The sequence below is a fragment of the Polypterus senegalus genome, chromosome 17, assembly GCF_016835505.1.
Source record: "Polypterus senegalus isolate Bchr_013 chromosome 17, ASM1683550v1, whole genome shotgun sequence".
Classification (NCBI taxonomy): domain Eukaryota; kingdom Metazoa; phylum Chordata; class Cladistia; order Polypteriformes; family Polypteridae; genus Polypterus; species Polypterus senegalus.
In genome coordinates, this window is record NC_053170.1 from 51,823,955 (window position 1) to 51,836,517 (window position 12,563).

At 38.6% G+C, this 12,563-nt stretch overlaps 1 protein-coding gene across 1 annotated transcript in view; it reads left to right on the forward strand.

Annotated features, from left to right (window-relative positions):
• Positions 1-5,583: 5,583 nt before the first annotated feature.
• The window catches only part of LOC120517375 (tissue alpha-L-fucosidase-like), a 28,244-nt gene continuing 21,264 nt past the window's right edge, over positions 5,584-12,563 (forward strand). Inside the window, exons 1-3 of the mRNA XM_039739644.1 lie at positions 5,584-6,104; positions 11,919-12,053; positions 12,142-12,279. Coding sequence (XP_039595578.1) covers positions 5,758-6,104; positions 11,919-12,053; positions 12,142-12,279 — 620 coding nt within the window. The 5' untranslated portion in view covers positions 5,584-5,757. The remainder of the gene's footprint in view (positions 6,105-11,918; positions 12,054-12,141; positions 12,280-12,563) is intronic.

Genomic DNA, 12,563 nt, shown 5'->3' on the forward strand with positions numbered 1-12,563 from the left:
TAAAATTACACTTATGCTATCCTCATCCCTGTAAGCTACCTGGTAGGCTAGTGGATTAAAAAGACAGCCACTTTAAGTCTCTTGGTGGCCTCTCTCATTTGTCTTCTTCTTGCATGATTGCTCAGTTTTTGTGGACAGCCTTCTCTGGGCAGATTTACTGCTTTCCATTTTCTAATGATTAATTTAACTGGACTTTAAAGAATATTCAGTGACTATTTATTTTATTGTCTCCCTCCTTCAATTTGTTCTTTTCAATCACCATTTCCATGGAGTTGCTCAGAGTGTTCTTTTTCTCTTCATTGTGTAGGTTAAATTGCAAAACTGACTTAGCACAAGATGGCCTTCTACATACAAGTGAATTTATACAACAATCAATTGCAACCCCTTGACTATGGACAATGATCTCTACTGACCTAATTATGTGACTTCTAAAACTGAAAGGCTGCACCAGTGATGATTTAGGTGTATCATATTGTACTGCTTTTTCACTTTGACATTAAAGGGTTTTTTGCGTCAATCAGTGACATATATATTTGAAAATAGATAGATAGATAGATAGATAGATAGATAGATAGATAGATAGATGTTAAATGCACTACATCTATGAGATAGCTATCTTATTAATTGCACGATCAATAATTCAATTGAATTCTGCATAATTACTTGTTTGAACTTCATTAGAACAATCTAGACCAGAACAGGACATTCAGCCCAACAATGCTTGCCAGTCCTATCCACTTCTTTTTTCCATTTTATTTCAGGAAAATAAGTGCAGATGTCTATGAACAGCCTCAATATTTTAAATAATCAGTGAAGCTAATTTGAATTTTTACGAAGCTTGGCTCTCACTTTTGAAATAATAGTGCATGAATGTTAATTAGAACGAGTAATAAAGAATAAGATGTCTATATTTGTAATCCAGTCCTGCATAATCGAGCCCTTTACTCCATGTTTATTTATCCCCAGGGAGGAATTTTTCTATTTAAAAAATCTCATTAGATAGATAGACAGACAGACAGACAGACTTTGGTCTCAACACAGCAAAATCACTATAAAGCAAGAAAATTAAAAAGAAGAACAACTTCTAGCTTGGCTGTTGCAATTACATTAAGGCATTATGCAGGCGTAGGTATAAAGGAGCCCCCTTAGCTTTTCTTGACACAGTTCTGCTAAATAATTCATTGACTGAAAGTCTTCAGTGTTAGTGTATCAGAGAGAGGATGTGCAACATTGTTCATAACGTCACTCAGTTTTGTTTTAATTCTTTCCTTTACTATGCCCTGTTAGGGTCCAGAGTCCATCCTGTAACTAAGCTTACCTTTTTAATTAGCTTGTTCATTTGGTGGGCCTCTCTTTAGTGATGTTATCAGCCCAGCACACCACAATGTAGAAAGTCACACTGGCCATCACAGAGGTATAGAAGATGTGAAGGATGTCACTTCTCACGTTAAAGATATGCAGTCTCCTAAGGAAAAAGAGCCTGCTCTGCCATTTCTTATATAGTTCCTCTGTGTTCTAAAACCTCCATGAATAGTGATATATTTCCTATTACTGTATTAAGACACATTTTAAGAAACGGAATTGCCTGCCGCAGTATACTGTAATCTTTCTGCCATTCTCAATATAAAGAAAACCTTTGATTTTGCAATGAATACTTACGCAATTGATTATTTTGTCTTATATATTTGTAATTAATTTAGACAATTTCGCATTATGTTTTCACATTGACAATAGCCTGTTGCTGTTGATTAATGTCAAAAAAGCCAAATTAAATAATTCATAGTGATTCAAATCACTGTACTCCATCCTCTTCTAGCCATCTCCATACTTGCAGATATCCACAGTGTTTGTCTTTTCAGAATGATTTTTGCAGTGGTTAGTGTGAAGAAGAATAAGAAGGCTGAGGCAATGTCTTGTGAATTGGAAATTGATAATGTAGTAGGTCCTGGGATGCTCTTTACAATATTATGTGTTACCATCCTGTTCTGACAAGGATGGTTGTGTGGTTTACGTGAGAGAAGTTGTTTGTTGATTTTTGGAAAAAATGTCTCTTTTTCACTGACTCCAAGGACTTCTCCATCATCCCAAGAAGAGTCAGGTTTTGGGTTGTATTCTGTATTGCCTTCTTGTTCAGGTACCTCCTCTTCAATTCTGGACGTCATCTTCAGACAAAATCTGGGAAAGGGCTTCATAGGCTAAGAATTGATATTATTACTTGTGGGAAATTCTGAATTTATTTTACATAATTGGTAACATTTTCCTTGAATTGAAGCTCAAATTCCCAAGTGTTCTCTGACAAACACACACACTCACACAATGAACCTCTTACAGATACAGTACATGCATGTATGCACAAACACACAAATAATGAGAAAGATAAAAATCAATCAAAAAAATATTCACATAAGAACATAGTTCTACAGAAACTGAGAAAAATAAATAGAACATTTCTGGCAACAAAATGTAGTTTAAAAAACTGACAAAGCAGGGCATATGCTCTTTATTGTGCATGTGGAGAAAAGGACAAATAAAGTCCTTTGACTCCTCATTCAGTTTCCTGTTTCATTTAAACAGTTTATTATGCCCAAATTAATTTATAAATTATCTAATCCAGAGGTTCTCAAACTCTGTCTTGGAGGTCCACTGTGTCTGCAGGTTTTTAATCCACATCCACTGGTCTTTTTTCTGTTCTTAGTCTGCATTTAGAGAAGCACATTAGTGTAATTTTGAGATTTTAAGACATTTATGAATATTTCTATTTTGTTATAGCTTTGAATGTGTAACTCTCTTTTGTTGCTTTCCTATTAATTTATTTTTTTCTGTGTAGCTTCCTCCCTGAAATGCATCCTAATAATAACAGTTAACAACAAGCAGAGCAGACAGTCAGGCAGACAACAAGAAAAACAGAAAGGCTACAGCTACTTCACTACCAAACTCACTAATGTGTTCATTAGTAAATAATGGATCAAATAATCAGAACCCCTGGAAAAGCAGACTGCAAATTGTGATGATGGTGAAAATCTTAAAAATCCAAGTTAAAATAAAATACACTACATTACCCCCATATAACATAAATCAATAGTTGGTAAAAAAAAAATGTATTTTTTCTAATTTCTGCATTGACCCAAAAACACTAAAACTGGGAACGAAGCATTTCCTTAGGATTAATTAGGCTAGAAGTCCTGAAGTAGGCTGAAACAAAAACCGACAGCCACAGTGAGAACCCATGGGACCAAGTCTGAGAACCACTGAATTCTAATCTAATTTGACGGGAAGAAAATGGTCCCGAAAAACAATCTTTGTAGCCCAAGGTTACTCCAGGGAAAAAGTCATCAAATTGCATTGTGAAAAATGACATTTTTTTGCCGTTTAACTCGGTCAATGAGAGGGTTATGTGTCTTGAGATATGCTAGCCATTCTTCAAGTTGAAGCTCTAGTTTATCAATATGAGACACATAATGTGTGTTTATGTTGTCCAGGGATTGATCCTGCCTTGAGTTTGATGCTTGCTAGGATGGGCTTCAGCCTCCTCATGACCATGCTCTGGATTAGTGGGGGTGGAAAATGGATGGATGTTTAGAATTAACTGGTATAGAAATCCTAGGCTTGTCAGGCACTCTGTCGACTCTAAATCAAAATCAAATTTGATTTGTCACATGCAATTATACACACAGTGCAATATGTAGTGAAATTCTTAATTACTAAACTTCAAGACTGTGCAGTAACAAGAGTTAAAAAGACAATAAACGATAACACTTACCTTACAATTATTAAAAGCAATCACTAAGTTAAATGAATGAAATAGTATGCAAGCACCAGAATTACAAAACATGTGACAAACAAACAATAAATAATAACTTACCCATTTAAATAAATCAGTATAAGAGAACAGAGAAATGCACATTTTTAAGTGCCTCATGGGATAGATGGGCATCCCAGAAGGGTGTTGGGTAAATACCTTACCTAGATGGAAGGCTCTGACTGGACAGAAAAGCATCCCGGCCAAGAGGGGGAAGGATATCGCACCTAGACAAAGCTTCCGTAATGGATGGACTGAGATCCCAATCAAGAGAGAAGACTGTTCCTTTCCCAGGTGGGATGGCCCAGGTAGATGGACAGGCATCCCATACAGACATAATTGTAGCACCTTCCCTGGCCAGGACAGAATAGAAGAGGAGGACAGGGAAGGACTGTCTCTGGGGGATGTTTATTCCCCTCAGTAGCTAGATGGCAGCAGCCCTCGATACCGGCGCCCATTCAGGAACCTCCAGGGAATTCTGGGATTTATAATCCAGCAGTGCAGCCCTGCTGGGGTATGTGGGTGCTGCAAGACGGCGCTGCAGGGAGATGTACTCACTGTTATGTGGGACTTCTGTGTGACCTGGAAGTGTGCAGGAGGAGTGTGGTGTGGTGTGGTGCGGTGGAGAGAAGAGGTGATTGAAGGAGTATGAATTGTGTTTGTACATGTGTATACTGAGGTATTGTGGATTAGACACCCTTTATTTGAACCCAGGACTGTGTTTGTGTGGTCGTGTTTGGGGTTTGGGGCTCTCTAGCACCCTCTTGTCTTCACAGCATCATGCAGTTGCAGGCACTTTTCTCATTCAAGATGTGGATGGACCTAAGAAAAAAAGCTGCTCCTAGGTCTCTCTGATTTGAAATTCATTACCGCTTGCCTGACTGCAGAAACGCAGAAGAGGCTGTCTTTGGATTGGTTGGTATCCTTGATAAATTGCCTTGGTAAATTTCTATGCCCTGGTCTGACATTGCTTTGTGTAGATATCCTGGAAGTTAGAGAGTGCACACCCAGGGATGCTTCAGCTGACCGCACCACCCTCTGCAGAGCCTCTGCTGTTTCCAAACCAGACAGTAGTACGCCCTGCCAGGAAACTTTTAATGCTGATGTGTAGGAGTTCTTCAGTACTTGAGAAGGCAGCCTGAAATCCCTGAGGTGTCAGACATGGTACGTCATGGTGCCTTTTGTACAAAGGTGTTGATGTACTTGGACCAGGTCAGGTCCTCTGTAATGTGGACACCTGTCCACCATTTCCACGTGATTGCTGCTAATACTGAGGGAGTCATAGTGTTTCTAATATTTTCTCCCAAAGTCCAGAATCAACTTGTCCAGTTGACAGTTGTACTTACTTCAGCTTCATCCAGGTAAGCCTACACATTGTTGTTAGATATCAGACCTACCACTGCTGTGTCTTCAGCAAGCTTCACAATGATGTTAAGGGGCATGTGCAGCCGGAGTGTAGCAGAGGACTGTGTCTTGAGGGTGGAGGGTGATGACGTGTGGCCAAACATCCTCGAACCAGCTGGGGTCTGGAGGTCTAAAATGAACTCGTAAGAATGTTATGTGTCCCCAACGATTTACTCGCAGCCCGTCCAGAGCTAGTTCCTGCCTTGCACCTGATGCTGTTGCATGGCCACCACGTACACCACCGCGGTCCTAAAATAGATTAACGGATAACGGATGGATGGCCGTTACTTACTGTTTCCCTATTCTGCCGCCGACGGCATCCTTTTAATGTTTAACACTGACTGTCACGCGGTTTTGAAGGGCATCTTGCCGCTTTAAAGGAAGTGATCACGTGAAACACGCGTAGAAAGGAATGTATGCAAGTGTTTAATGCGGCGGCCCAGCGAAAAGCTGTAAGCTTTTGTAGCGACGCGGAACAGCTTTGTGCGAAGGGTGCGTGGGCTCGGGCTCGGGCTCAACACTAGAAGGAAGATCAACTGGAGGAAAAATACATCATGCTGGCGCTCTGGGCGGTCCTCGCTGCTTTCCCGATCGTCGCTTCCCAACCCCAACGCGGCCCCTACAATCCGGACTGGGAGAGTCTGGACAAGCGGCCGCTGCCTCCTTGGTACGATCAAGCCAAATTCGGCATTTTCGTGCACTGGGGGGTGTTCGCGGTGCCCGGTTTCGGCAGCGAGTGGTTCTGGTGGCACTGGCAAGGGACTAAAGATCCAGCTTATGTGAACTTCATGAAAAAGAACTATCCACCGGACTTCAGCTATGCAGACTTCGCCCCCAAGTTCAAGGCGGAGTTCTTTGACCCGGAGGAATGGGCGGACCTTTTCCGGGACTCTGGAGCCAAGTGAGTGGGTATGGGCGCGACGTTAACCGCTGATGGGGCGGAAAGGGGCGACAACTCGAGGTGATTCTGTAGCTGGCGCGCCAGCTGTCGCCGGAGTTTCCGGCATCAAGCAGCCAACAAGTAATCTTGGAGCTTCAGAACATTTCTTCATGTTAAGCTGCCAATTCAAATGCACAAAATTAAAAAAGACCATCGTTTATTATTGGTCTACGCAACCTTGCACTGATCAGTGTTATCGGCCACTCATCTTAAACATAAATCAATATAATAAATGCAGTAATTTACTTGAAAGTTTGAGAGTATGCAGTGCCGTATACTTTATCATCATAACTCAAAACCCACTTTAATGTGTGATATACAAAACAATTCACATTGAAAAAGCATACGGGTTCATCCACAACTAACATAATTTTAAAACCGCTTAACTCAGCATAGGTTTGTCGAATGACTGGGCGGAGCCTATCTCGGCAACGTTTTGTGCAAAACAGGAACACATGTAAACTTCAGACTATTAGTCCATCTCAGTAAGCGTTAATATGTAAGGCAAAATTGCACCAAAAGGTGTTAGTGGCTCTTCTCCAAGCTGATACGTTTGCCTGTTTGCATCCTCCAGCAGTTAACCAATTTGTACAGCAGCCCCACGTGAATAAGCGAGTGCCCCACGTAGGCTTATCTAGTCAAGCAAGTATAGTAGCCGACACAGCGGAGTTTCTCAGTTTCGTGGAGCTCAACTTTGATTTCTCCTCACTCCGCTCTTTTTCGGTAGCAGCCAGGCTAAAGCTCTTTAATTGAATCGCGATTCTGGCGGGGACAGTCAGATAAAATAACGAGTGCCCCTTGTAGAAACGGGACAAGTGCGGCTCCTGCTGTCGGAAAATGGGATATTCAAAACGATTGTTCACCTTGCTGTTGAACATCTTTGGATAAAAATGAAAGTAGATGTCTTTGAAAAACTATGTTGACGGGGAATGATAAAATAAACTCTTTGAAAATATATGTTGACGGGGAATGATAACATAAACAAAGAAAATACAGGATATAGTTTGATAAAAGCACATGTTGTCAATTTTTCATTAGCACTGAAATCTGTTTGGGAATTTTCGCAGAGCCGGCTCTGGTATTTTTGCCGTCCTAGGTGAAGTTGTAAATGACGCCTGTCACCGCCATTACTTCTGAGTGGAATCATCACTGACAGACCAGTACATAGAAAACTGGAGACACAAAAGAGGTGTGAAATATGGAGAGTCTGAACACAACACATTAGATTTACAATTTGAGATTGTCTAGAGGGGCATTTGATAACTTACAGCAATGCTGGTTTAGAAAACTTAGAAAAATATTTGAGAGGTGTAATTTCTGAAAATACAAAGGACTGTCTTAGCAGACTTAATATTATTTTCATGTATTTTATTTTTTGCATTTAAAGTTTCTCAAAGGAAAAAGTGATCTGTGTCACATAACCAAATAGTTTTGATTAGTATTGTACACTGTAGCCTTGTATTTACACCGACAGCCTACCAGATAGCTTACAATGAAGGCAACGATTTTGTTTAAATTTTACTAAGGTTTCCACATAAAAATTTAATTTTGTATATTGAAATAAATTGACAATCTTAAATATTTCACAAAATTAATCAAACTGAAGTATAATGAATATCCTTAAACATTTACCAATGATTTGTATTTACAGCATGCTTGCTAATGTATGAAAATAATGTCATATAACTGTCTAGTCAATACATGAGCTCGGACTACAGTATGGAGAACTGCTTTAGTGTGCCCAGAGCAAATGTTATGGATAGTGGTGAATGACAGAGAATGATATTTACCACATTTTAATGCTGATTTTAATATAAGCCCATTTGAGAAATTATTATAGTTTGAATTAAGTCATCCTTTAGCAATGCATTTAAGAGCAGTCCTTTTACTGTTTGATTTGTTTAATTTTATTTTGCTGGGTCTGTGTGTCCTATGCTATGTCAGCTTGAGTATTATTATTAATATGTTGTAGCCTATGATCCCCAGTTTGGAAGGTCATCCATAATAACAGTGGGTCATCAAACATTAAAACCAATCTTCATAATGTAAAACAATATAATCGGGTTAATGGGAACTGGCCAGTTGTACAGAGTCTAATAGTTTGTAAGTCTGTATTGTTTAATAAAATGCCACCCACCAAATTTTGCCACCTTAGAAAACAGAATAGTTTGTTGAAATTAATAGAGACAGCACTGGATTTTTGAGCTATTTCTTGGTGAAAGAGATATTTGGGTCAAGGTAAGAAGCAACCTACTAGATATGCATGTTATGTCAGTCCATCACAAGACAGGTACTAATAACTATATTTTATTGTATTTAACTGTTCTTCTGAATTCAATATGTACACATATGTACATTCTACATTTTATAATAATTGGGTGCTGAAGCCTGTCCCCAACAACAGTAGGTGCAAGGCAGGAAACAACCCTGGATAAGACGCTGGTCTATTTTGGGACCCACCACACATACAAGGCCACAAGTGGAATTGCCAGTTGGCCTACCCTGTATGTCTTTGTGAGTGCAGATTGAAAATGCATGCAGAACCAGGGGGGATGTGCAGATCCTGAAACAGACAAAAACAGGGTGTGAAATTTTATAACCAATGATGGTGGCTTCCCGAAGCAGTAATACTAAGCACTGCACAACCCCAGTTTAATATAGAGTAGCATGTAATGACAGGCAGTTGTTCAATAGATGGTTGGCTGATTGGTTGATACTGTAGATGGTAGACTATGAGGTTGGCACAGTGTTTAATGTGGCAGCTTCACAGCTCCGGAGTCCTGGATACAAATCCCATCCTAGACAGAACTTGTGAAGAGTTTGCACATTCTTGCTTTGTGTGTATGAGTCTCTAATATCCTAATGATATGAGATGCAAGATTGTGCTGGTTTGTACAGAGGAGAGATGCTGGGTATATTTGGAAAAGGATGTTAAACATAGAGCTGCCAGGAAAGAGGAAAAGAGGAAGGCCTAAGAGAAGGTTTATGGATGTGGTGAGAGAGGACATGCAGGTGATGGGTGTTACAGAGCAAGATGAAGAGGACAGAAAGATATGGAAGAAGATGATCCTCTGTGGTAACCCCTAACGGGAGCAACAGAAAGAAGAAGAAGATGTAGGGTACGTTGATTTGGTACACAAAACTTTGCATGAGTTTGCTTTGTGAAGAGCTGGCAGCTATCCATGTTTAGCACTTGCATTGACCTCAGTGATGCTGGGACAGGAACAGTCATTTTGATACTCTAAATGGAATAAATGAGACAGAAAATAAATAGATATATAGATTTGCACATTACACTGCACTGTTTTAGTTTATGTTCCAAAAAAAGACATAAACTGAAGATAATAAGAAAGATTAATGTGTTAATTCACATGTAGAAGGCATCAAGCTACTTCTGCAAAAAAAAAAAAAAAAGGCTTACTAGAAAATAGAGAACTTGTTATGGCGTGATTATCACATGATTAACAATTTAAGGGTTAAGTGCCTTGCATTTCCTAGAAAAGAGGCAGCTTCTTTTTATTATTAGAAACACAAAAATCAATGTGCTCAGTAATATTAGAAGTGGTTAATAATTTTCTTGAGGTAAGAATTCCAGCTTAGTTCCTGTTGGTTGATAGAATATGCAGGTTTATTCCAGCATCATAAAAACCTGGGCTGCTTTTATGTGTTCCACAGCTGTGCACTACTTTTCTGGATGTCTCGTTGTGTGAATTTGTGTTTACATATTTCAACATGTAAAATTTGTAAAGAGCTTCTGTATTTAAGAAGAGCTAGAAAACAGCCCACCTAGCAAACACAATGAAGGAAAACACATTTCTTTGTGGTAAAATAGTAAACATGAAACACGTGTACTGCTTTTAAATCCACAGAGTGCAACAATAAGAAGCTATAATAAGAAATAGTTTTATTTTGAAGTAACTGTTGTCCATCCACTTGTTCTCTTAAGCTGATTTATCCAATTGCAGCTTTTCGAATAAAACTATAATAAGAGATAATGTTTATTATTAAAATATAATGCCATGCAAGTGTAGTACATCCCATTCACTCTTCTTACCCTGATTTAGTCTTTTTTGAAACATGATTATCAGAGCCAACCAATAAATTCAGTCAGAATGACAGCAATGATAAGAGTAAACATACCATTACTGCAGCAGTGGTTACTCAAAGCTTTGTTGACTACTTGTGCAGATCCCCACTCTAATAACACAATTATTTTCTATGATGTGTGGCATATTATTTCTTAACATCTGAAGACAAGATAGCTCACTTCTGCGTGCCTGTGCCTAATATTAAAATCATATTTCTTTTCTGACCAGACAGCCCCTCTTCTACCACTCCTTCTTCATTGGTAATCAGATACAGTACGTATTGATCTGCAGATACGCCCAAGCATCTGTGAATGGCACAGTTGAGCCAGGGACCTGAGGTCAGCTGTCTGCAGCTGGAAGCTTTTTGGTTTATGCGGAAAAAAAATATTCATTGCATCTGCTTTTTTGTGATCAATAATTTATTGAGAGCAAGATATGATCGGAGAAAAAAAAAAAAAAAAACAATACCAAAACATGTTTGAAAAATCATAATCATAAGGATATTTGATATTAGAGTGGTCATAAACACCAGTAAGAATATATAAACCCAATCCCAAAATGCCCACTCATCCATGAAAGCCAATCACCAAATGTCCATAACATGCATGTCATAATAGAAAGTAAAACCTAAACACAGCATGGCTTGCTTTTGATTTTCTTAGTGATAGCCTCCCACTTTTTAATACTATTTTCTGATGTTCCATTAATTCTTGAAGTTGAACTTTCTAAAAGCCGCATATTATAAACTGGAAACTTCCAGTGGCCAAAGGACACATTAGTTTGGTGTCTCTGTTGACGTTTTAAAGTAATAGATGCAATGCCAATAACCCACTTTTGCATCTGATTTAAAGTCATAGAAGCAATGGCAATAATTTGCTTTTGCATCTGTTTTGTAATCACCTTTGCTATGTCCATTTTCCACTCTAAAATTAAACTGTACTGTCTAGTTGCACCAATGTTAGTTAGATAGATAGATAGAAGTTTATTTCTTACCTGAGGGAAATTTGTTCCTCCTTATATACTCCAGCAGAGGTTGACTTCATGTAATAATCCAATTGGGGATTATGGAATTCATTTAGCCTTGTCATGTCCAGACAATGCACTGAAAACCAGTTTACAATATATAAATGATTTTCCATCTAAGTTCTGGGTATTGATACAAACTGTCACTAAAGACTGGGTCCTATATTAGAAATCTTTTGTACAAGGCTGGAATCAGCCATGAGTATGATGCACTTCCATTATCAAAGTCATTTATAGTTATAGGGGAGCTAGCCCAGCAGCATCAGATGTAATGTAGGAATCAACTTGGATGGGGTAGCAGTTCAATGAAGCGTCCACTCACACTAAACTAGTTTAGAGTCTAATCCAGGATGCTGGATCTGTGCGGAAGCATCACTAACCGCTGCACCATTGTGACACTCCCATTTATAATTCTGAAACTTGTAAGTCTGTGAGCTGCCCCATATCGATATAAAATAGTTTGTTGTTTCTCATACTATATAAAGCAGCTCTGGGTGAAGGTTGCTTGTAGTGTTCTAGTTTTTAGAGTTTGTTTATTTTTTTTTAATTCTTCCTATTTTTTGTTTCTAACTATTTGTGAATAGATATCTATACGTAAATTTGATTTGTTGTCTAATGATGTAAAAGATTCCATTTTATTCACAAGTGTTAATTTAAATTGCAGGTATGTTGTCCTTACAACCAAGCACCATGAAGGATTCACTAACTGGGGTTCACCCACGTCATGGAACTGGAATTCAGTTGATGCAGGACCGCATCAGGACTTAGTTGGTGAATTAGGTGATGCTGTAAGAAAAAGGTGAGACAGGAACATGGAAAGCATTATGTATATACATTACATGTTTTGCTGGTATTCATATATTCCTGGTATTCACATATTATTTCAGAGGAATGCACTATGGTGTGTATCATTCTCTTTTTGAGTGGTTTCATCCTCTCTATCTCTCTGACAAGAAATCGGGATTTAAAACCCAAGATTTTGTCTTCAGTAAAGCAATGCCTGAGCTTTATGATCTCGTCACAAGGTAAGCAGTTTTCCTTTTGTCATTTTGTTGCATTAATATTACTATGTGCAGTATTATATAATTAGAATTTAAGCCCCCATGTTTAATTTTAAATAATAATTTTAAACATCCATTTATTTTCTACCGTGTTATCTAATTTGGAGTTGTGGGGAGGTGGTTACACTGAATTCAAGATGGAAATTAAACCACACTCCATATAGGCACTGCTTAAAACTGGGATTCAGTTCTCAGACTCAAGAGAAATAAGGCAGGGGTTTTTAGCAACTGTTCCACAATTAAATTTT